We start from the raw sequence: 24,882 nt of genomic DNA on the forward strand, positions 1-24,882 counted from the left end.
TAGATAAGGGGTATTTCTGTGCATGCCAAAAGAGCTCATCCGTTCATGACTTTTTCTGAGTTGTTGGGAAAGATTGAATAAGAGAGCCAGGGGAAGAAGAAAGAAGCACATGGTATATTGAGTTTCAAGAGGCATATATCATCGTTTCTAATTCTCCATATGTTCAACAACCCAAGAACAAGAAATAAAGTGATAGCGAGAAAAAAAAAAAAGGAAATAACGTTAAGAGGTTGAAAAAAAGGAAAACACACAACACTCAACTCAAGCTTAAGACTCCCCAAAGTACTTGCGGAGGAATTTCTCTACTTCCTTGTAATCCTTCTTGGCCTGTGTGAGGGTCTTCTGGATGTTCTTCAGGGACACCTCGTCGTCGGGTTCGTCGGTCGAGCCCGTCTCGTCCTTGCCGGCGCCGAAGTGCTGGATCTTCTCGCATGCGTCCTTGACCTTGATCAGGCCCAGAGTGGCGGACGATCCTTTCAGGAAGTGACCGAGTGACGAGAGCTCTGCCAGTTTCTTTTCCTCTCTGTTGGATGGTTAGTCTAGTCTGTTTTCTCTAACTCAAAACCAGCTGAAACCATCCGAATGATAAAACACTTACAAGGCCTTCTCCATCTTGTCAAAGGTGCTTTCCGCCTGGTCGAAGAAGCCAAAAACAATGCCCTTACTGAACTCCCGGTCGTCGTCGTCGTCGTCCATCTCGAGAATCTGGTCGAATGTGTTCTGGTCGATGAGGTCTGTCATTGAATCAAGGTCGGCGGGAGTGTCCTCCTCCTTCGGCTGCTGCTGAGTCTGAGGCTGAGATTGAGACTGCGACTGCGACTGGGGCTGAGACTGAGACTTGGGCTGGAGGACAGTTAGCGGAGTCAGACGCACAGACTGACGCCTTCATGAATGTGCACACGACATACAGGTTCCTCCACGGTCTTGGTGGTAGTGGTCGGCGCCATGGTGTGAGATATGTGATCTGCAAGTCTCCCTTGAACGGTGATGATTTGTAATAAAAACTAAACACCCCTCACAACAGATCGCAAACACTAATGTAGTGACGGTCCGATGGTTGCCGAACGGTGAATATTCGTCAAGAGTAGGGCGCGTAGTTATTCGCCTGTTTTAAGTGTTCCGGATCCCCAGAGGGAGTTTTCCTTTTTTTTTTTTTTAATGTCCACGCGAGTACTGAAATTACAGAGCGATCTGCGAGATTCAAAAAAATTCGAGGTCAGTTTGACAGTCCACGAATCCATGACGAACGTTACAGAAGCTCGACTTGATCTGGATTTGCAACATGTTGCCCTACGCAATAAGGATATTACGCGGGAAGGGCGCAGAGAGGAGGGGCAGAAGAAAAGGCACAAGGGGAAAGAAGGTCAACGAGGCAATAGAACGGTTTACAAGAGTCAAGATAGGGTAGGACAGACGATGGATTCACCAGAGGGGAAGCAGGTGGCGTGGCAAAAGGGCACACACAGATCGAGAAGTAGAGCAGGGGTGTGGATGGATAAGAGGACAGGGAAATTCCGAATTCAACAAGAGAGAAAGAAATCCAACGAGTCTGACAGGTAGATCTCGACGGAAGAGGAGGAACAAGGGGAGTTGAGTTGAAATGAAGGGTGGGTGAGAAGAGCAGAACCCGAGAGCCAATATCAACCAGCCACAGCCCGAAGTGGATGATGGGTCCACATGGGAAGGATGAAGAGGTCAGGTCGAAGAGGAAGAAGTACAATCAGACGAGGGAAAAAGGGCAAGAAAGACGAAGGGAGGGGTAGGTAAGGTCAGGTAGATTGACGGCATTCCCATCCAATCAGTCCGGCAATGATTTAATTCCATCAAATCAAATCATGTCGAATCGCGTAGAGCAGAAGCATGGAAGCAAGCAAATCCATCGTCAAGACGAGCATCCATTCGTTCATCAGAAACAAACGTCGAGGGGTATTGGATTTTTTTTTTTCCCACCTGATGCCAGTTCGCCCCAACGCCGGGTATATTGCGAAATGAGGCTGCTAATTAAGCCGAAAATAAACGGTATCAAAGTGACAAGATAAAGAAAAGTCAAAAAGAATAAAAAACAATTATGAAAAAAAATGCGGGAATAAAAAAAAAATCAAACGGAAGGAAAAGAGGGGGAGAGGAAGAGAGAAGAAAGAGAAGAGGATGGATTAGGTAGACCGTAGATTAGGCTGGTGGGTGTTCAGAGTGGAGGAGGCAGCCAAAGTCAAGAGGAGTGACGCCGATGGAAGCAGAGAAGAAGGAAGAGAAAAAGAGCAACCGATGGGTTTATCGGCGGGCCTTTTTCTTTTTTCTTTTCTTTTCTTTTTTTTTTTTTTTTTCTTCTCTTCTTCTTTTCTATTTTCTCCTTAAGCGCGTTGGCGATGAACCAAAGAAAGTGGAGGGGAAGGGAGAAAAAAAAAAGAAAAGGAGGGGAGGAACAAAGTGGGTTTGCCGTCGCATGTCCGAGACTTCGTTCTGAAGGCCTCCCCCAGGTACCGTTGGATTAATGATTATTGATTATTGGTCTGGGGGAATTAAATCATCGTACCAAAGAAATTACGTTCTTACATCTGGAATTGAAGTCCTGGAAGTGTTCACCCATCAATCACCCTGAGTTCCGTCTCGTTCGGAATTCTTCGTCGACCGATTTCTCAAGAGGCGGTCAACCTCATTGGACACCGACCAAGTGGACTGCGCCTAATGAGGTCGGTATAGAAGGGGGGGGAATGGAGGCTCGACTGGTGGGGAATCGCATTGCAGACCGACGATGATCAATCCGTCTGTGGTTTGGTCGAGCAGAGAGTCGAGAAGGAGAGGAGAATATGGCGGATTAAAAGAGAGGAAACTTTAGCAGTAGATATGCTGCAAGGTTGATGCCAGAGGTTGAATTCCCTATCAGATTGAATATATCTTCCGTACGGTGCATGCGGTTGTTTGAATACCGCCTACGCTGCCCTGTGAGGTTGGAAATTGCGATATATCATATCATCGTCATTGCTGGGATTTTTTTCAATTGAAAGACATGCTAAACATCCCACCACAACCAGGGCAACCGATTGGACTATTATTGTGGGGAATCACTAGAAAAAAAGAAAAAGGATAAGAAGAAAACAAAGGCAAACAATCACACCAATTCTGTTCATATTTTGTCTTTTCTCGACCCCTCGAGATAATGTTTCTATCATTCTAGCGCCCTTTTTCTTCCTTCAAATTTCTAACAATTCTTCCGCAGGGGATCCCCAGGAGGGTCGAAGATCTAAAATGAAAGATTGTGTAGGGCCAAAAGCAGCGCAAACCCCACTTCTGTGTGGGATGCACGTTGAACTCATCGGACCACCGCTGACGTCGTTTGAGATCGAATGCCCACCGGCCATTGGTCGCATGCAGCCAGACCCACCCACCCTTCCGAACCTACGGCTCTGACTAATCGCTTTACATCATCGGAAGCTGACCCTGCCAATGACGACGCTGGACACGTGGGAAGGCATCGTGAGCCCGTGACGATGCTCGAAGGTGTATAACATTTGCCTGCACCGTGGATGGCCGTCGGACCACTCCGAGGTTTCTTTTGTTGTTTGCGGTCAGTTTGAAAGGGTCGGACGAAATCAAGAAAAATAAAGCGAGAAGAGGAAAACAAGGGAGGACAGGTTGCAGCATCGTGATCCCCGAGAAATGGCGCAGACCAGCCACCCAGATCACCGCAGGACGGACCCTACCTTTTCTTTTTCTTTTTACCTTCATTTTTGGTTTCCAGTTCCCCGAGGGGAGGGTCTGGCCCCTCCGGGACCGGTCCAAATTTAGTCCTGGAGTTTGCTCGGCCGGAGGAGGCAAAACAAGGGAGTTTCACCCGAGTCTTGCAAGGGATTCAGTGGCCTGTACCAGCCATGCCAACTGCGGGGTGACGGTTCAACCATAAGGCTATAATGAGCAATCACCAGCCCGTCCGATGAATGACGGAGTCGCTACGAGACTGGCGTACATTTGCAAACGGGCGACCTGCTGAATGCGACGGGCTGGGATTCTGTTCTGGAATCTGGATTCTGAATTCTGGTGACTTTTTCTACGCTTCCCAGCCGAACCAGCAGGCAATCGTGGGGTTCATAAAGGCGAGCCGTGAACTCGAGGAGGCTAGACCCGGCCTATCACGAGAGGTCCAGTGGAGCCATGACATCAGGGCGGGGCTGACCAGCCGCCAATCCGCGGCCGCCGCTGACGTTGGCGGATGCCGTGCCAAGACCGCCGAAGCTTGGGCCGCATTCCAGACTGAGATGGCATTTCAACAATGTAAATTGCCATTCACTGCCATTCACTGTACGGAGTACACCGCACAGTGTAACCCTCTCCGTACTCCATATACTCTGTAGTCTATACAGCAGAATGGCTCGTGCAGGCCCTGTCAGGCCCTGTCAGGCAACTGGGGTTAGCCTTCGCTCCACTCCTCGAAGAATTTACACGGTTTAAACATTATTCACCTCGATCCACCTGGCAAAGATTATCCCAGTTAAGCATCCCAACGGTCCTCGGTTGGAGGCTGTCTGGCCAGATATATAGTTATCGCCGTCCATCCCTCCATCTGGACTGGTGATGTCGGTGGAGGGACTGGAATCCTTCCATCTGCGTGTGATCCGATGCAGCCTCCGTCCGACCCATGACATCACCCTGCAGCCCAAGGGAACTGACGTATGTCGTACTTTTTCCCGTCAGCTTACGGTGTACGGATACTCCCAATGGACTGCCAGAAACTATCGCAGTCGACGGCTCTTACTCTTTTGGTTAAGAGCAGGAGGTAGTACGACTGGCACTGAAATTGGCATCAATTAGCGATATGCCGAGGAGTGCCCCGTCTCATGATCCCTACCGTTAATGGTCTGGTCTTTTGCCGGAAATCTCTACTGCCGATGCACCCACTGTACGGAGTACACCGTACTCAGTATACACCTATACACTTACCTCCATCTCGTCCATCCATCTACCATATACGTGACCTACATTATCTCCCAGATCAACCCTAATGATGATAAACAGTCTCAATATTCCGTCTTTCCAGGCTCAAAAACCATCAATCGGCCGACCAATCACAGCCCGCCATCCAGAACAACCTCGGACCAAACATGCCTTACATAAGCGCGCGCGCTCAACCTCAACAATTCAACATGCGGACAGATTGGCTCCACGAAGATTTGGTTTCGCGTCGCCGAGTCTCATCCATCGACAGTCCTAGTGTTCGGTTCTCTCACCTTGAAGACACCGACCAGAGAAGTCAATCGATACAACCCAATTGACAATCCACCATCCAGACCAACCAGTCCGACTCAACAGCCTCTATCCGACCACCCAAAATGCCTTCCAAACAACCCTCCAAAGGCCCCAAAGGCCTCACCCGCCTCTACCTCATCCTCTACAATGCCCTCAGCTTCGCCCTCTGGGCCACCTGCACCGTCCGCGGCCTCTACCTCCTCGTCACCACCATGATCCTCCCCGCGACCAGCAGCAGCAGCAGCAGCGACAGCGAAACCATCATCAACACCGCCCTCCCCGCCATCTTCAACGACATCTACTCCCCGCTGCTCCTGGGCACGCAATCCCTCGCCACGCTCGAGATCCTACATAGTCTGCTCGGCCTCGTGCGCGCGCCCATCTTCACCACCGCCATGCAAGTCGCTAGTCGGCTGCTGGTCGTTTGGGGCGTTATGTTCCTGTTTGGCGGCGAGAGCGGCAAGGGGGCCATCGTGGGTAGTGTGCAGAAGGGCGCGCAGACGGGCGATTTCGCTTTCTTGGGTTGTTTGACCGCGTGGGGTGTTACCGAGTGTATTCGGTATGGGTTCTTTGCGTTGCAGGTTCTTGGGTCGGGGGTGCCGGGGTGGTGGACTTGGTTGAGGTTCGTTTTTTTTTGTCCCATTATTTCCCTTCGTGTTCTTGCACCCATATTTTCCTCCTTACATTCTTGTTGTTTTCTGGAGGGGGTGGTTCTAGGGCGTGGTGATGGTGATGAGGGACTGACGACTGACTGGTTCCAGATATAACACGTTCTACATCCTCTATCCGCTCGGCATCACCAGCGAATGTGTACTTGTCGTCAAGGCGCTTGCGCCGGCGGGTGAGTTGGAGCCGCTATATCAGTGGTTTTTGATTGCTGTGTTGGGGATTTATGTTCCTGGTATGTTTATTTCCCTCTTTCCTCTTCCCCTAGTTTATAGTGTTCAGTGGTGTTGGGTTTGGGTTCGCCTGGGTTGTTATTGGTTTAAACTGGAGCATGTCCACCTGGTAAGGACTAGTGCTGACTGGTACGATAGGATCGTATATTCTGTACACGCATATGATTGCGCAGCGGAAGAAGGTGCTGAAGAAGAGGGCGGAGTAGATGGTCCTGATTTCTTTTCTTTAGACGGTTGTGTTCTCTGGGATATGGGAACAGGGTCTGGTTTAGATATCTACCGAGAGGGACTGGTGGTATGGTTGTGACTGGTTGAGTGGACGAGAAGTGCTGTAGCATGGCATACTTAGACAGATAGGAGATAATACTACTGGTAATGTAGTATACAGTTTATCACTAGCTACAGGTCACTAGATGGTATGCTATATGCTATCCATATTCATAGCCTAGATCATATCTCCTTCATGATATCTCGTACAGCCTTGGCCGCGAATCGTTTGCGTTCATGTTCGGGTAATTCCTCGCTCATATCTGGTCATCGTCAGTCAGGCAGTCCGTATCTCAGTAAACCAAAACAAGAGTACATGAGGATAGACAATGGAAATCGCAAATGGTAAGAAGAGACGGGGGGAAGAGAGGGAAATACCTCTAATAGCAGCCATCCTTAACATCAACGCCTCGACCGCATCAACCCTCAACTCATCATCACCTTCATGCTCCGAATCCTCGTCCGGCCGCCCACTCCCTCCACCTCGCTCAATCGCAAACCGCAACCCCACCATCTCGCGCTCCAGCTCGTTAACTTCCAGCCCAAAACCCGTGTCCTCGTCCTCGTCGGCGTCCGCACCGAGCAGCATCTTCTCGATCTCGTCGGCCTCGACATCGCCGTCCTTGTCTTCGTCGTCAGAAAGAGACAATGGCGCCCAGTCGTGCGTTTCTAGGACTTCGCGGATGCGGCGCAGGCCTTGGTATTCTGTTTCCTGTTAGCCGTCTATCCATGCACCCCAACAATGTCTACACAGCAGAGCTTGCAAGGGACAAAAAGAGGTGTGTTAAGGGAGAGAACATACCTCCAAACTGATTCCTCTCCTCCGTCTCCTCCCCCCCTCCAGCCTTCGGATCCCAACTCACAACTTCCATCCCAATCAACCCCATCTCATATAATTGATCTTCCCACCAGGGGACAGAGAACGGTTCCTCGGCATCGACATCCAGATCTAGATCGCCACCTAGATCGGCACTTAAATCACCCATCCCTGAGCCCTGCCCTCCTCCTCCTCCTCCTCTCCCACCCCCTAGATCCTGTTTCTTCTGCTGGCCCGTCGCACCTTGCCCCCCTCCTCCCACCAAAACAACCAGTCCAGGTACATCCCCCAACCCACCCCTCTCCTCCTCAATCAAAGCGCGCACGTCCCCAACCGCGCGCAGAAACTCCCTAAGTCGATCAACCTGCGTCTGCGTCTCCGGCGCTATCTCCGTCTTTGAACTTGACCCGGAAGCACCAGAAGAAGAAGAAGAAGAAGAGGCCCCGGGGGTCGGATTCACGATACACAAAACCACCGCGCCAATAGCATCCCTCACGACTTGGGCTTCTGGGCCGGAGAATTCTTTTTTCCAGAGCGAGGGCGTGGTTATGGGTTCTTCTATTTGTTCTTGTTCTCCTTCGAATTTGTTCGCGGACTGGGGCTGTGCTGGCTCTGCTGTTGCTGTTGAGGTTGAAACTGGGGGCAAGGATGACTCTCCCTCCAGCGCAATCTCATCAACCCAAACCGGCACCTCAGCGACATAATACCGATTACGGATCTGCAGGGGCGGATGGGTCGTGTAGCCTGCGAAACTCGGTGTTGTTGTAGATGTAGCTGTGGCTGTAGCTGTAGACGGGGCCTCGAGGACCGGGGTACCGGTGAGGGCGTGCAGGAAGGGAGGAATGGTGGTGGGGGAATGCGAAGAGGGCGAGAGGATGAGGAGGCGGCGGGGGTTAGGGATTCGTTGTTGTTTTTGTTGGTGTTGCTGGGACGGGTCTTGGGAGGTGGTGGTGGGCATTTTGGATGTTTATTGTCGGTTAGATCATGAGCTTTTTGGTTATGCGGTTTGGATTGAGAAAGGTAGGTGGTTAAGGGAGTTGTACCTAGAGGAAGAAGAAGAAGGATGAATGCGGGGAGAAGACGAGACGAGCGGAGAGCAAAAAGCTCCGTCGGACTTCTTCCTCAGTCCCTGACCATCAGTAGACCAACAGCTCAGCTCTACACACCATGCAACCTCCTATAATTGAACAAACCACTACAAGAACCTTAATCATCAAAACGATTTCAAACTAGGTATTTTCTTCTTTTCCTCGACCAATCTAAAGTAGATAGATAGATAGACCGACCGACCGATCAAACCCATTAAACAAAACAAAAGAAACGCCGCCATTTATTCAGTAATAAAAAGAATAATATAAAAAAAGGAACCCCCTCAATCAACATCAAACTCATCTACCCTCTCCTCTGGCCCCTCGCGCGCTGCACCGTGGCCTTACCACGAGCAAGACCGACACCTCTGCCGCGCTGGCCTCGAGAACGGAACATGGGCGCGTTTCTATGATCAATTAGCATCCTCACTTATTGCCATTCGGATCCTCTTAAATCCACCAAGGGTATATATAGAAGAGGAACATACCGCAACATGTCCGGCACGATGAAGAACCGCACGTGGCTGCCGCGGATATACACCTGGTCGAGATGCGACACGCGACCGTCGCGCGCAGTGACAGTGATATCTTTCAGTTGGACGTTCATGTTATCTTCGGCTGTATTTCAAGAACACGGTCAGCGCTCGTTTACATGACTTTATTTGTTTTGACACCGGTGTATCGATCGAATTGCATGATTTGGGGGGGGGGGAGGTAAGGTAAAGTCGAGTGAAGGAAGAAAGACGAACCCTCAAGAAGTTTTCCGCGATACACCACCCCCGAAGTGATTTCTAGCGTGACGACGTGGCCCTGTCAGAGGTATGTTAGCTATTGCCCCTTCAAATGTATGACCGGACTAGAAGCAGAGTATAGGGGATGCGAACGAACCTGCGCCTCATTGAGCAATTTGATCGGGATTCCGATCGTGCTGGTGAGCTTGCCCATTCTGTGTCGTGGTTTGACTCGAACTGACGGGTCAAGGAAAAGAAGGCAAGAAGGTCGCTCGAACAACAACGAGCGCAATTGACTAGGTCTGGAACACGACCTGTTGAACAGGGGAAAGAAAAAAAGGTGAGATGGAAGACCGACAGACGTGGAGTGGAGGACAGAAGAGGGAGGGAAGTTTCCGCCGGCGGGAAGTTTTGCGGCTCTGCTTAGCTTGCTTTGCTGGGTTTCCGCCCGGCAGGATCTCCTCTCTTCCACCCTCTTGCTATTTACATCTACATTCAATTCCTCCACACCAACCAATGAAGTGAATCAAACAGAATGAACCCCCCAAACACCAATCTCCGAGCCTTCAACCTCGCCGTCTCCACCCTCCTAAAAAGCCCCGCCCAATTCCTCCCACACCTCACCATCCCGACCATCACGCATCTCCCCGAACAAATCGGTCCTGTCCTCGAATCGACCTACGCCAACACCACCTCCCAAGAGAAACCCAAACCCATCACCATAAAAGCCCTAATCCTTGACAAAGACGCGACCCTCTGCGCCCCAAAAACAACCACCTTCCCCCCTCAAATCCTCGCCAAACTAAACCACCTCCGAACATCCCCCACCTCGCCCTTCAACAAAACCACCGCCCCAGATTCAATCCTAATCGTGTCGAACCGCGCGGGCTCCCACCCAACCTACGATGCCGAGATCAGCGCTCTCGAAAAGAACGGACTCCAGGGGCTGGGGATCCCCATATTCAGACTCCCCCAGGGGAGCGCAAAGAAGCCGTTTTGCGGGGCGGAGGTACTGGCCTGGTTCCGAGAGCGGGGGGTCGTGAAGGGACCAGAGGAGATTGCCGTCGTGGGGGATCGGTTGGGGACGGATGTGTTGATGGCGAAGGAGATGGGGGCGTGGAGTATTTGGTGCAAGGATGGGGTGACGGAGGGGGTTGATCCGAGGAGGGAGAGGGAGGGGTTGAATATCCTGGAGAAGATGGAGGCGTGGGTGGAGAGGTATTTGCGGGAGTCGAGGGGGTTGAAGGCTCCGGCGCCAAAGGGGTGGTTGGATCAGTGATGCGGAGCTGTTCAACTGGGGAGGTGAACTGTGTTTAGAGATACCCATGTAGACTAGCTAGACTGTATCTATACTCCATGGTCAAGTGCCACGGACTACTGATATTACTGATACTCTTCGTCAAGGCCTACAATGATTACTCGGAAGCAGGTGGAGCTTGATCTGACTGGATTGTTCCTCGACTGTCGTGCGAAGAATATCTCAGCTTCGCAACGACCAGTGCCGTTTATCTAGCTAATGCATCGACAGGATCCAACTCAGACCAGACACCAAAAGATGACCATCACAAAGGGAAAATGCAAACAATTCCTAACCCGCCGACCCAAAAGAACCAAGGAAAAGGAAATCCAAGAGAATCTCGCCATCTGGATGGCTTTCTGGCATAACCACGTTAAAAGGCCCCGGTCCAATATATAAAAGAAGAGAAAAAGATAAAAGGGGAGAAGAATGGAAAAGCCCAGTCAGACTGGGTAAAAGGTAGGGAAAACGCTCAAGGACCAGCCCTACAGGAGAAGGGTATTAATACACCAAAAAAAAAAGAAATCCAAAAGGGATCAAAAGAAGAATGGAAGAAATCAAAAAAGTCCCAAAGAGAAATGGAAAGTTCCAAAAAGAAAAGAAAAAAAAATGGGAGCATATCAGAAGAAAGAATAGATATGTCCTCTTCATCATCATCAACAGATGAGGTACAGAGCTACCTCAAATTGCCGATCCCTCAAAAGGGACGTTCGCGTAAAATGATAAGGCAACAAGGTTGCCTGTTGGATATAGATGATATCCTTGTCGTTTAAGAAAGACCTTCGCATACGAGGATCGAGCCATAACGCCAGATTCTGTCATATCAAGAGCAGTAGCTGACAGACATGGTCTCAACATCAGACTAAGTCACTCGGACTAGCGGTATCAGATAGGTTGTTCACGACCTCGGGCCCAGAGTGTTCGGATCGACATTGTCCAAAGAGCTCATGCCTTGGTAGTCGCCCTGGACGCCAGGGGAAGAATGGCTTCCAACACTCTGAATGGGCAGATCAAAAGTATTGCCTTCATATCCCATCGAGGTCGGCACGGTGAAGTTCATGTTATGCTTGGGATACATGTTGTTCATCGACATGCCCTCGTCGGCAAAGTTGGCTTGGTGGTCGTTGCCCAAACCATAAATTTCCTGGGATGCGTGATGCATCGTTGACAGCGGAGGCGAATGATCCGCGATCAAGGGGTCAGCGTGGCCGACGGCGGAGTACGGAGACGCCGACTGCGCCAGGCTCGACGAGTCAACCTGGGGAGAAACGAAGGACATGTTGAACGGGGTGCCCATGTTCGAGGCAACGGGAGTGGAATCACCATGCCCAGCGGTGAACAGGCCAGGACTGGCGAAATCGGAAGGAGAGGCCGTTGTGGCAGCCGACATGGGATGGCGCGGGTCAAATCCGTAGGCGGCAGAGGTATCGATACGGAGGTTCATCGCCAACGGATGCGCCTGCTGAGGCACCGGCGCATAGATGCTCGTCTCCGCGTGGTGGAAAGGGGACGGGGTCTGGGGCATGTTGTACGAAGGCAGCGGCGCCTGCATGGCAGAAAAGTCCACGGCCACTGGAACGGACCGGCTGCGCTGACGCTTGTGTCCTCGAGCCGCCTGGACGGTCAGATGCGAGTGGTTGTCCTGGAACATGCCCAGGAAGGGCGGCGGCTGCACGAACTGGTTCGGTTGCGAGGCGGGCCGTTGAATGAAGGGAGGCGTGGAGACGGGTGCGCTCATGGGAAAGCTGCCGTATGCCAGGCGGTTCTGGAAAGACTCCAAAGACACCAGCTTGGCTAATTGAACGCTGAGAACTTTGGGGTGACCTCCGAGGTGGTGAACCATCAACTGACTCGCCTGCTGGTCCTCTGTGAAATCGCCGCACTGGTAAAAACCACCCGAGTTGGAGGAATCCATGTAGAACATGGGTGGGCGGTTGAGTTCCACCACGAGACCACCAGGACGAGGAGGGACACCGTTAGCCTGGTTGGATTGGTCTCCGGACTCCAGGGTGATGTTCTTGATGTGGGAAAAGGGGTATTCGATCTTGTATCCGGCCGAGTCGTTGTTGATGTAATAGGTCATGCAGGCCTTCTCCGGGGAGTAAAAGACCACCAGGTCCATGGCATTCTGTCCGATGCGCCGCCAGCTACCGATTGTCAAGGATCGACAGGTGAAGTGGTGGATCACCACCTTACCCGAGGGAGTGGCTTCGTTGGGGAATCCGCCGCTGGTTCCGTAACCTCCGGTGCGGCCAAAAGGATCGCGCGCACCAGGTTTGCTGGGATCGAATTGCATAGCCAAGTATTGGCGCATCGATTCAGGGATTGAGTCGCAGCCTTCGCCGGTTTCAATGCTCTTCTTCGCAAGCATCTTGATCTTGGCACGTCTAAACTGCCGTTAGCAAACCTGCTAGTCCCACCATGAACTGCGCAACAATTCCTGATAACGCACCTGTTTTGAAACCAAATCTGAACCGACCGCTCAGTCATGTTGATATCCTGGGCAATTCTTTCCCGCGTGGCCGCCGTCGGCGTAGGGTTCTTGTTGAATTCCAGTTCCAGAGTGACCAATTGGTCTTGGGTGGCGCGTTGGCGCTTGTTGTTCTTCTGTTGTTGGGTCAAGGTGCTCTTTCGCTGAGGGCGCCGGTTGGCGGAGGCCGTGGTGGCATTCGAGACCGTAGGGGATGGGGTCGAGTCGGCGGATGAAGGAGACTGGGTAGTCGGGGCCATAGCAGTGGAAATAGTCGGCGTAGCCGACGGATCAGGAACGTCTGTCGAAGACATGGTTTGCAGGGATTGACCGAGAAAAAAAGGATAGATAATGGAAATGAGGTAGGGAAAGAGGATTCGACCAATTGATGGGAGTGAAGTAGATGAGCTTTTGAAGAAACTCTCAATAGGAGAGAATGTTGTGACGATCCGGTCGACAAGGTCAAAAAGTAAAAGAAAGGAGATGTCTGATACTCTCGATGGCAGCTTCAAGCGCCAAAGAGGAGTCAAAAAAGGATGGGTTGTTTTCAAACGAGTGGCAGCGCTTAGGCAGGAAGTTGAGATGGAGTCGGTCCGGGAGATTTACCAGACCAGCAAGCTTAAGCGGATATAGATGATCGCGTCGCAGAAGCGTCAAGAAAAGAATCTTTCGGGGGAAAAGGATAAAAATAAGCCGACCTATGCAGCTTGGGCAGGTGAAAGAAATTCAGGATCTTCGCAGCTGGGGGAAGGATCGAACAAGGTTCTGATATTGAAGGAGAACAGATGAGCGATCACCGTCCAGAGGTAAGCGAGAAAAAGTGCGCAAGATACTGAGTAAGGGGAGGTCGATCGTGAAAGAGTGAAACGATCGACTGGGGTGAGGATAAACGAGAGAATAGAAAGGAAAACAAAAAAGAGTGAATGGGGGGGAAGAAAAAAGAAGGAAAGATGGTCGATGGGAGAAGGAAAAGAAGGAAAAGAGAGGAAGAGAAGAAGAAGAAGAGAAGGGAAGAAGGAGAAGGAGAGACAAACGGGTGGAGGAGAGAGAGACAGAGAGAGAGTCAGTCAGGAGATGGGGGGCCTCGATCGGGACTAGTGGCAGGCCTGGTCGCGCTGGTTGTTTTGGCACCGGCGGTTCCTGACTTCTCCGTGGGGCTTTTTTTTTTTCTTTTTTCTTTTTCCTTTTTTTGACCTGCCCTGTTCGGTCTCTGTTGCCTGGCCAGATTTTAGGAAACAAAAAAGAAAAACCGGTTGTTACGGGAGTCGATCCCTAATACACAACGATCGAGAACAAGACGGATAATAAATTAATTCCTGGATGTACTGAGAATCATTAATTCCAGACCGTCGACCGGTGCTTATATCATATCCCAGGAACTCTACTCCGGACTGGGTCTTGCCTTATCTGAGGGCGAGAAATCACTAGAAAACAAATAACTCCCCGAATGCAGACCTCCACCTCTTCACACCCTCTTGCTGGAAACTCCCCTGGATTTGGCCCCTGCATCCACGCACATCCGAGGCCTGCTGCCCAATGCTGTTTAGGATGACCCAGCACCCAATGACAACCCACCCCGATGTACCCTGGATGCACACGATGCAGAGGGCTCATGCACCTAAGCCGACCTACCGACCAGCACGGACTAATCGCTCGTCTCCATTTCGCGCCAGCCTTGAACCGAATGGGAGGGAGGATGAAGAAGAGGGGGTGACGCTGACAGCTCAGGACTAGTAAACTATTTCTCCAACTACCAGTCATATACTAAGCTTATCGACGTAGGATTCGTAAGAATATGACAGGTTAACAGTTAACCGTCCGGTCCGACCGTTGCTGGACGGTAACCATGTTGATCGGTTAATGTGAACCTTGACCTGTAAATAAAAAATACTAGTAACAGACAGGAGAACATGAATCGTGGTCCGTAAGAATAAATTCTGTCTGCTAATGTTCGGGGAAAGATGACCCCTTCGGGTCGGTCGATGGCTCTATGGAAGACGGAAGACCGATAGTCGAATCCACCAGACCCCGTTCAGGCCATAGTGCCGGTTAGGATGAACCAGACAAACGGATGAAGAAAACGGAAGAAGACCTGGGCCGTTCGGAGAAATAAATTAATTCCATCTGGCCAGCCTCGTTTATTCTACGAGGACGAGAACACCTTGCACTGAGGCAGTACGGCGTAGGCAGGGAGAACGGAGAATAAAGTACTTCCCAGCCCATGTCCCTTGACTTCAGCTAACGCCAGCTTGGAGGACCTCGTACACCCTACTCCGTACAGTGTACGGTGCACACAGCACGTAGGCGCAGTGATCGGATCCGAAGGAAAGGGTTTCCCAAAAGTGGAGCCAGTAAGCACACCAAGCACGATCACAACCTCTGCCGAATTGACGGTACTTCACGAAAAGATCCTCTGTCGGGTTCTCTCAGACCAGTAGGGTAGGTCAGTAACGGACTACGGAGTGCCGACTCCGTTCACGGCTTAGGGGAGTGGACACACTCGTAGTCATCAGGAGCAGGGGAAGTGGGATGGAAGCGGAAGTGGAAGTGGGAGTTGGGAGAGTGGGAAAGGGGAGAGAGCCGAGAGAAACGCTAGGAAGGGGGAAAAAAAAAAAGAAAAAGAAAAAGGGAGAGAAAAAAGCAAAAAGAAAAGAGAAAAAGAAAAAAGAAAAAAGAGGCTAAGCGCAGACCAAGAACCACACAGTGAACACTCAAATAATGCTAAATCCTCACCCCTCGTGGAACGCAGACCAGCGACTAAGGAGTAACGCACCTGCGACCGAACTGGTTTTACTTCAGGGTCTTGTTTCAAATGATCCGGTTCTCCCTTTGCATCCGTACAGTCTGACGGAGTACAGTAAATGCTGACCGGGTACCTTAACTAGAGCACTTTCCCGCCGAGGATCCATGGTCAACCAAAGTCAATTCTGCTGCTGTGACGTACCGGTCCCTGATCCATCATACCAGCTCTAAGCCCGAGTCTTCCGTCGGAACTACAGTACTACAGTACTACAGTACGGAGTAGCTGCTTGAGCAAGGTCGCTAAGTAAGGTGCACATCCCGAGCATTTCTTTACTATTAATAAATGATGTGTACGGTGTACGGTGCAAGGCACAGCCTTTCCAGCCAGCCAGTTCTTTGGTGAATCGATCCAGGTACCCGCCCTTCCCCGTCGCCACTACGAGCGCCGTGATTGGCGACAAGGACATGACAGCGCCAGGGGTGGAGCGGTCGGCACTCGTGTGCCTGACTAGCATGTATTGTTACATACCTTACCTCGGAGACCGGAATCCAGCCCAGCCTTAAGTACAGGTATATCCTATAACAGTAAAAGAAAAAGGAAAAGATGAAACCAAACTCAGCTACACTTCACACACACCCTGCACGTCGTATCCTGTAAGGTACATGCATAATCCCTGCCCGTTCCATCCCCATCCAGTCTAGTCCCCCAAGCCCAATGATCCGTGCCCGCTAAATGCCTCGGTCTCCATTGGCCCGTCGCCCTCATCGCGGGAACTGGAACCGGAACAAGTCAACTAGCGGCAAACCTACAGCATCAAGTCCCCGACACTAACGGATTTCCTGCTTTGACTTGACTTGACTTGGACTTGGTCAAGGCTGGCAACGTCAGGGACTCTGCGTTGATTCTCGCGGACCGGCGGAGTTGCCATTTCTCTGTACTGTACGTCAAGGTGCAGATATAATTATAGAAGCGACTGTCTTTCTTTACTAGGATGGTTATTTATAAACTTTCGTCTACAGAACAGAGTGCCTACGGTGTATGTAGGTGTACTATGCGTGCAGCAGAATTCAAGGAGCCAGTAAAACTAATCCGAGCAGCCAAACTATAATAAATCAAAACGGACATGCGATTCTATTTCCGGCCAAGTCTGTCTGCCACCTGCCCACCCGCAGTTAGGTACTAGAATCTAGTATCTACATAGTGCAATCCTAGCCTCTCCTTAGTACTATACTAAGCAGTTCATCTCTGTACACATCTACCGAGCCGATCCAACATTTAACACTAGACACATAGCACTACTATTTTACTAAGTACACCTAGACTTCCAGTAGGCCCATCGGACTGTGGAAAACAATCAAAATTAATATATCCCCGGAGCCGACAAACGAGCTAGCCAGAGCCAAGCAGGTTAGTTTCCCGACTCGGTCGTCCTTCACGACCTGCTGATCTATTTTTGACTGGAGGATTGTTCTATGGGTGTCTGGTCCAATGGGAAGTGGTTGATCTATTCTCCTGTCTACTTTTTTTTCACCACTAGTATGGGCTATGGGGTGTTGGGCGATCGGTAAAAATACATACTACTACAACGTGTGAACTTGCATTCGATGATTCTATCTGGGGAATTCTATTTTTGTCTTTCATCGTCTATTTATCCATGTATCTAGCCAGTACGGTGTAGTACATTATCAATCTACAATACCATGTGCATACACATACACAGGATATATGCAAAGTTCGCCACCCTACTTACCCTACCTCGAATTTCCATTCTATTATTGCCTGAGAGGTACCGTACCCGATACCCATAGTAACACAAACAAATCGACCTCGGCCGATCGCATCGCATGATTCAAACAAAGGAAACGTCAAATTGGTTATCCTGCGGTGGGGATCTAATTTGCCCTGCCTTGCCCTGCCTAGTAGATCCCGGATCGATCGTATGACAAGATCGGGCTTTGCTAATACCCAACCAACACTTTCCCTAGTACCTACAGTACGAAGTTGGTTGTTACACGGCGATTCCCAAGGAGGTATGTAGTACCATAGGTAGAAGAGAACAGGCGACTCCCAAGTAAGTATGTAGTACAGTATCATGGTAGAAGATGTTCTAGGTTGTTGGGTTTAATGACCTCGGCGGAAGGGAAATTATACCGAGATAGGGATATATTGCGATTGGATTGTGGTTGTGGGATGGTACCGTCGGTACTGTGCATACATGTCCTCGAATATATCTATAAATGAGTGGAGGGATTTTGGCTTTCCGTTTCATGTGGATAGTACCTACAAAGCAGATCTCTTAGTATCATAGTCACGTACATATCTACGGAGAGTTTTATAATTGATGCGAGTGCTAGTTACAGAGTAACACAAGTGGTTTTATGGGAAGAGTATCTACCTACCTACCACCTTACCTGACGCCTCTCTCTGGCTGATGTTGGATACAGTACCAGCAATTCTATCTATCCTCTTTCCACTCAGCAATAGTTACCCGTCATGGTCGTTCTGGTCATGTGGATCTGGTTGAAAGAAATATATATAGCCGACATTACGGCCAGTATGCTTGTTAATAGAAAAAGCTAGTAGCTTGCCCTCAACTTCATGTCACCTACTATCTGCATATATATACATGCTATGCATTTCAATTTGCTTGCGAGGTCTGATACTATCCGTGTTCAGCCAGACACCGAATAGCTAATCATAAGTTAATAAGCAAAGCAAAACACCCCATTTACTTCTACCAAGTTTATGTTTAAACACCGGAACACCAGTCGAAGTAATATAAGTATGTATTCACACCTCATCATCAATGCCATATACACATGTAGTAACATAATGCAATACTGCCACCATCACCATCATCATCACCATCAACACAGCAACGTACAGTATCAAAAAGGAGCGACAAATAATATCCGGGGTATCCACTTGCCAACGCCAGAACGCTGATAAAGTCAATAGTACAGGACAGAACAGGAACAGAGAAGAAAAGAACCACACCAGGCAAAAAGAAGCAAAATAAAACTATTAACAATAGATGGAGGTGTAGTAAGTAGAAAGAAAGAGAAATAAACAGGTGTATGTATACAGCCATAGGCACCTTTAGCCTCCGCTGCGCTCGTGCTCATTCTTGGAGGTCACTTCAATTGACCCTTCCGGATAGCACCATACCCCTTCGTAAACAGTTCATGGACTTCGACGGATCGTCGCCGAGCATGGCTGACCTCATCATCGGCCACGCTGACAGCAGCTTGCCCGCCAGCCGGACCGTCAACTTCTTCCATTTCGACGTGTCCGTCACCGGTCTTGCTCATGACTCTTGGCCGGGCCAGCAATTCCTGGACCTGTTTCTCGCGAGCCTCAGACTCCGCGACGTCGCGCGCGATCTCGAAGCTGGATTTCTTTTTGCCGTGGTCCCAGCCCTGCTGCAGCTCGGAGGCGGCGGCCTCTTCGAAACGTTTGCGAATCTCCAGGTCCTGCTCGTACTCCTGGAAGATGTCGACGTCGGACGGGAAGAATAACGCGCGAAGGGCGGAAACGGTCATTTCAAAAACGACGACCGCGATGACTGTCAGGAGCAGAACGGCCCAGAAGGCGAGATCGTGGCCCGATTGGAAGATAAAGTTACCCGGGACGTGGTAGATGCCATCGCCGGAGCTGATGTCGTACTGGCGTGACAGGATCAGGTTCCAGACGAACCAGCCGCCGATGGAGATGATCATGACGGCGAGGGAGAGATAGGTCTTGTTGTGCACTTCCAGGGCCTGCAGTTTGGTATTGATGATGATGACGCAGGCGGAGTAGGTCAGAAGACCAGAGGTAAAGATGTCGCTGCCGGTGTGCGTGAAAAGGACGTTGGCGAAGAGCCCGAACATAATAAAGTAGACGGCCATCGCCTCGCAAGTCGCCATGAACGTCCAGCCAAGGTACAGCCGGATATTGAACCCGCCGTGTTGTTGACCCTTGGTGTACAGCTCAGGAACGGCAAGCAATGTCGATGCGGACAGGTCTTTGGTGAAGATACCCAGGAAGATGACGGCTAGCGAGGTGAACAAGGTATTGAACATACTCAAGCCCCATGGCTCGTACAGACTGGTCCCCGTATATCCGTTCCAGCGCTGGTACAGAGCCTGCGTCAAGTAGAACAGCATTTCCTTCCAGAACGTGCCCAAAGTGTACTTGCACGCTCGCATGTAGTTCCATCGTCCGTGTACGAGCAACAATTTCAGCAAGAACCGGAACTGAGCGATAGAGTAGTCTGAAATGCGCGCCGCTTGCAGTCCTTCCTTTCCGGTGATACCAATGCCGACGTGGGCCTCCTGGATCATGGCAATATCGTTGGCACCGTCGCCAATCGCCAAAGTTACAGAATCCTTCACCTGCGTGCGGATCGACTTGACAAGGAACGCCTTTTGCTTGGGACTGGCGCGACAGCAGATGACCGAGTCCACCATGATGGCCAGATTGAAGAACTGAACCCTCAAAGTCTCGTCAGCCTCGATCATACCCAGCGTTTGTCCGTCAACGACCACCACTGAATGCGCAATCGTGCGTTTAGTGAGGTCTGCCGTCAGCTTGACAATCGACTGTTCAACCTCGCCGGTCTCGTGGTCCAGAATCACGAGCGTCGAGTAATCTTTGACCAAGCGACACGAATGGCCGACGTTGATGGCAGTCTCCCGCTTATCACCAGTCAGCATCCACATCTTGATGTTCGCCCGTCTCAGCTTATCCATAGCCTCGGGGACGCCCTTTTGCAATTTATCCTCGATGGCCGTGGCACCGGTCAGCTCGAGTTGCGCCTCGATCTGCTGGCCGACCTGCTCGATTTTCTCCTGTCGGTCGACCAGGCTGGTACAGGCTTCGCGGTATGCCGATTTCCAGGTAGTGTACGTATTCTCGTCGATGAAACGATGACCATACAGCAATGTCCGCAGACCCTCCGTCGCAAAATCATTCAAATGCTGGAAGCAGCGTTCAAAGACAGCGGCTTCATTGACGACCAGACCCTCCTCGACCAGGTCCTCATCATCTTCATTGACCGAACTGCCCGAATCAGAAACGGTAGTAGACGGCCGACCAGTCTGAGTCGACGGCCGAGGGCTGTAATACTCGGCGTCGTTACTCCGATTCAAAATCCCACCGTCCGTCTCCCGATCGCGCAGCCAGACGTCCACGCTGTCCCTCAGGGCGGACACGCGGTGTCCCGAAACGCTCGACCGTCGATGCGTCATGCTAGGCCGACTGAAGCTGGGCCGGGGCCCGCTATCCTTGCGGCTCTGGTATTCGCTGTTGCGTCGGATGACCTCGTTAGCCTCGACCGCCTTGCGTTTGCTGGCACGCCGTTCGATTTCGATCACTTTCTCTTGCGCCAGAGACGCCCGCTTAAGCAGCTGCATCAGAACGCTATCCGCTCCTTTGCAGAGCACGCAGATGCGCTGGTCAGGCATGCGCACAACAACCGACATCCTTTTGCGGGCACTGGAGAACTCGATCACGTCCATGACCTCGTAGACCTCATCGCAAGCCTGACCTCTGTGCCCATTAGGGAAAGTGCGGATGGTCAGTGTGTTGGGTTGACGATCCCAGACAAGGAACCCAAGCTCCTGAGCGGCCATAACCAAGGCCAACTCGTCAGGAGATGCGGCCTGGAAAGTAGTGTGTCCGTGCTCATCAGTTTCCGGGATACAGGTGTGGCACAGGGCGATGGAGAGGATGAACATCTTGGCCTTCCGGGCAAAGACCGTGTACGGCTTGCGCTGGATGTACCTCAGCATGTCGGTCGTGCGGTTGTTCGAATTCGATTGGCCGAATGCCGGCATTCCACGCGCAATCGACGCTGAGCCGGCTCGTGCGAGGTACGACCTAGCCTCTGAAGCATTGGACTTGCGGCCGATGGCCTTCTTGCCCTTGGCGCTGCGCTTCTTGTGGATGAGTTTCTCCCGATCCCCTTCTTTGGCGGCTTCTTCGCGAAGGTCGAAATCGTGGTACCATGCCGTGCCGGCAACACTCATCTTGCGGAAGCGCATAGAGTTGTTGGTGAGTGTGCCGGTCTTGTCGGAGAAGATGTAGCTAACTTGGCCCAGCTCCTCGTTGATGGTCGACGTGCGCGCCTCAATAGGAGTGTCCGTCTCCGGATCATACATGTCGATGTCGGCGTTCAGGAGAAGCATCTGGGCGACCTTGACGATTTCCATACTGACGTAGAGCGAGATGGGAATCATCGTGTTGAACATGATCAGAAACGAGGTGAAGATCGGACCGTAGTCGACGTTGGCTTCGGCGAGGTACCAGGCGTGGCTCTCGACGTCGCGGGACCAGTACTTGTACGCGACCGTGCAGGCCACGGCGAGCAAGACCACGAGAAGCACGATGAGCATCACCACCCGGTTCACCTTGGCCTGGAGGGAAGGGGACTTGATGCGCGGGTTCTTGTTCGCGTTCATACGGATCTTGCACTCCTCACCGGTGTAGATGATCATGCCGATAGCTTGCTCTGTGTTGCGGAGAATGCTGCCGCGGTAGACGATCTCATTGTTGGTCAAAGGCAGCTTCTCATTAGCGGCGATCATCACATTGCCGTCAAACTTGTAAAGGTCCATGTTCGGGTCTTCGACCGCAAAGTGGATCGCGCTACTGCAGATACCGTCGACGGTGCTGCATACCTTAGCCACGGGCTGGCAAGGCTGCTTGTTCTTGAGGTTGGTTTCGCCATCGAGGGCCATGGTCTCGATGTAGGCCACGCCATTGGGCCCGTCCGCGTGAAGCAGGACCATGTCCGCGGGTACCGGCTGATCACGCTCCAGCTTGACGACATCCCCGACTTTGATATCTTCCCATTTGACGGGAGCCCAGTTCCGATCCTCACTTGATATCGAAGCGTTGTCGTCGGTTGGTGACTGATCCGCAAATGCGACGCCCGGACGGAGCACAGAGGCAAAGCGGTTATTTTCCTCTTTATCCAGACGATACCGGCGCCAGTCATCAAAACCTTCCTTGCCCATGGAAATTCCAACAAAGATCAGAAGCGGGATCAGCGTGGTGAAGGTACCCGTAGTACTCAAGCCGGGAATCATCTGCAGAATCGCCACGACCAGGAAATAGAAGTTAGCCAGCTTGGTGAACTGTGCCCACAGCTGCCGAGGGAAGAAACTCCAGAAACTGTATCGACTGGAACGGATCCAATTGCCCACATAGGCCTTCCCCGTTCGCTCATCGACCAGAGTCTCCGTGCGCGTAGGGTCGAGATCGACGTGGCGACCATCCTTGCTCGGCGGGATTTCCTTGATCTGAAGGATGGTCTTGCGCACAGCTTCAAGCATGGCCTCAATGCGGGCCTGAAACGTCGCAATCATGGCTCTCTTCTTCAACCAGCGCTCATGCGAAATCGACATGGAAAGATGTCTGCCTTGCTTGAGGCCCTCGGACGGTTCCGAGACGTAAGTGGTCGAAGTCCCATCTGCCGAATTGGACTCGGGCATCGACGTCTGTGCTACCAGGACATGGCTCTTCTCGGTTTCCGTCGAAATACGAGGTTGTCTCGCGACGTCGTCTTGCTTCTGCGGGCTTTCCGGCAGCGAGGGTTCCTGCGGACTTTCAGCCTGCGGACTCACGGCGTCGCCCAATTCGATAGCCCCAGGCGAGGTCCCGCCCGACTGGGTCTGGATATTTTTCGCAAAGATCGTTCGTCGCAGCGAGTATCCACGATTTCGGGATCGAGAACGACCGGCCGAGTCCGGGCTCTGGGGCGAGGTAGGAGAGAGAGCATTTCGAGGCGAGAGAGGAGAGGTAGTGCTTCGTTCCGGAGACCTGCCGGAGGAAGTTTGCTGCGCGATATCTGTATTGATGGACAGCCCTCGAGAGCGTCGTCGATCCGTCCGGGGCTGTTGTTGCTGTTGCTGGCTAATCTCCTCCGCTGTGGGACGTTCGAGGTCGGTCGAAAAACGCACATGGTGCTGATGGGACGAGCGTCGCCCGGAATCCGACAGCGTTCGCGAAGGAGGCATGGACGGGCGTGAAGAGACGAGGGACGGTCGGCCCTGCCCGATACTATGTCGCGCGGGAATCACATTCAGAGAATGACTCCGCGGAAGAGACCCCGATCTCGACCCCGGGGCAGAATTCCCCGTGGGCTCGGATTCCCCAGACATTGGCCTTGTGTGTTCGGTCTCGGTGGTCGTTTCCTGCGGATATCGATTCGACTGCGTCTCCGCATCTTTGTCGGACATAGCGAGGCAATTGGTGTGTCTCGATCGGATCGGCCTAAAAACAAGGTGGAATGTGTATGCTCAACCGGTTCTGCGAACGAGTTGCCGGATTATTTTCCGAGCAGGAAACAGTCTTCCTTCCCAATCTCACGCAACGTATATCCTCAAAGAGATATATAGCTCGAACAGCTGAAACAGCGAATGGGTGGTGCAGGTATAGTTGCGATTCTGGCTCGGGAGAATATAGCCTTGGCTCATTCTTTCAATCTGGCGGAGAAAAAAAAAAGGGAAAAGAAAAACGTTCCCTTTCACAACATCCACATGGGTTGCCCAATGACGTCGAGATCGGCGACCAGGTGATAGCGAACCTTGCAGCGTAATTATAATCTTCCGCAGAGCAGTGGAGGCAGTCGAAGACAAAGCGCGATAGGAGCGAGCGAGGGATTTGCGAGAGCGCGAATGAGGCCCAACGGAAACGACAGTGGGGGAAGGTCGGGCTGTAGGTGGTGCCGTCGAAGGCGGGAGGACTGTACGGAGTAAAAGTTGAGTCCCTGGGTCCCGAAAGAATAAACAAACGAAGGAGAGCGACGGCTGGGAGAGGGCAGAGAGATAAGAGCAATGCAAAGAGCAGAGCAGAACGGGGAAAAATGTCAACAGGACCAGCGACCGCAGGCGGCGAAGAGTCAATTTGGGTTGAGTTTGGAGACGACCGAATCCGGTAAGATGCCCGAAAATAGAGAGCCGCCCGCCACCACTGCAGGCACTTGCGGAGTAATGTCCTTGCTAATAGGAAAGGGAAATGGGAAGTAGTTGGAAGCAGCAGAGAATGATCAAGAAGAAAAAGAAGAACCTTTCAACCTACGGTGTAATTCCCCCACTACCAAGACCCAACCCTCCGAGAAACAAAAAGTAAGTCCAGTCCCTGAAAGGCCACGGTTGAGAGACCCACGACCAAAAAGCACCTTAAATTGGCGGCCGTCCAGTCATGGCCGTTGGAGCGGGCGGTGGTGGCTTGGAGGGGCCACGCAAGATGGAGCCGGGATGTAACCACGGGTTTGTCTGGTTCTCTTGTTCTCCGGCAGCCTAAGAGAAACCTTATAGCCATTCTGGATTATATTCCATAAC

General features: G+C 51.6%; 7 protein-coding genes across 7 annotated transcripts; 2 read left to right on the top strand and 5 right to left on the bottom strand.

Annotated features, from left to right (window-relative positions):
* Positions 1-267: 267 nt before the first annotated feature.
* YPD1 (Hpt domain-containing protein) lies at positions 268-1,185 on the bottom strand (the record flags this gene model as incomplete). The annotated part of the gene is made up of 3 exons (XM_046087706.1): positions 909-1,185; positions 599-843; positions 268-523 (listed from the first exon to the last, which is right to left on the bottom strand). Exons 1-3 carry the CDS (start codon positions 945-947, stop codon positions 268-270), a joined length of 540 nt encoding a protein of 179 aa, XP_045943674.1. The 5' UTR covers positions 948-1,185.
* Positions 1,186-5,324: 4,139 nt separating this feature from the next.
* LDX57_006018 (protein tyrosine phosphatase-like domain-containing protein) lies at positions 5,325-6,346 on the top strand (the record flags this gene model as incomplete). Its single annotated transcript, XM_046087707.1, has 3 exons — positions 5,325-5,863; positions 6,003-6,142; positions 6,279-6,346. 3 exons carry the CDS (start codon positions 5,325-5,327, stop codon positions 6,344-6,346), a joined length of 747 nt encoding a protein of 248 aa, XP_045943675.1.
* A 244-nt stretch (positions 6,347-6,590) lies between these two features.
* On the bottom strand, positions 6,591-8,182 carry LDX57_006019 (adaptin-binding domain-containing protein; the record flags this gene model as incomplete). Its single annotated transcript, XM_046087708.1, has 3 exons — positions 6,591-6,670; positions 6,786-7,112; positions 7,210-8,182. 3 exons carry the CDS (start codon positions 8,180-8,182, stop codon positions 6,591-6,593), a joined length of 1,380 nt encoding a protein of 459 aa, XP_045943676.1.
* Positions 8,183-8,616: 434 nt separating this feature from the next.
* Positions 8,617-9,257, bottom strand: SMD3 (putative small nuclear ribonucleoprotein SmD3; the record flags this gene model as incomplete). The annotated part of the gene is made up of 4 exons (XM_046087709.1): positions 8,617-8,719; positions 8,801-8,930; positions 9,062-9,122; positions 9,201-9,257. The coding sequence occupies 4 exons, from the start codon at positions 9,255-9,257 to the stop codon at positions 8,617-8,619; spliced, it is 351 nt and encodes a 116-aa protein (XP_045943677.1).
* Positions 9,258-9,578: 321 nt separating this feature from the next.
* LDX57_006021 (phosphatidylglycerophosphatase) lies at positions 9,579-10,322 on the top strand (the record flags this gene model as incomplete). The annotated part of the gene is made up of 1 exon (XM_046087710.1): positions 9,579-10,322. One exon carries the CDS (start codon positions 9,579-9,581, stop codon positions 10,320-10,322), a length of 744 nt encoding a protein of 247 aa, XP_045943678.1.
* A 916-nt stretch (positions 10,323-11,238) lies between these two features.
* Positions 11,239-13,124, bottom strand: PHO2 (Transcription factor; the record flags this gene model as incomplete). The annotated part of the gene is made up of 2 exons (XM_046087711.1): positions 11,239-12,727; positions 12,793-13,124. 2 exons carry the CDS (start codon positions 13,122-13,124, stop codon positions 11,239-11,241), a joined length of 1,821 nt encoding a protein of 606 aa, XP_045943679.1.
* Positions 13,125-18,687: 5,563 nt separating this feature from the next.
* Positions 18,688-23,778, bottom strand: DNF3 (aminophospholipid-translocating P4-type ATPase DNF3; the record flags this gene model as incomplete). The annotated part of the gene is made up of 1 exon (XM_046087712.1): positions 18,688-23,778. One exon carries the CDS (start codon positions 23,776-23,778, stop codon positions 18,688-18,690), a length of 5,091 nt encoding a protein of 1,696 aa, XP_045943680.1.
* Between the last annotated feature and the right edge of the window lie 1,104 nt (positions 23,779-24,882).

The sequence above is a fragment of the Aspergillus melleus genome, assembly GCF_016097325.1.
Source record: "Aspergillus melleus strain CBS 546.65 chromosome Unknown contig3, whole genome shotgun sequence".
Lineage (NCBI taxonomy): Eukaryota > Fungi > Ascomycota > Eurotiomycetes > Eurotiales > Aspergillaceae > Aspergillus > Aspergillus melleus.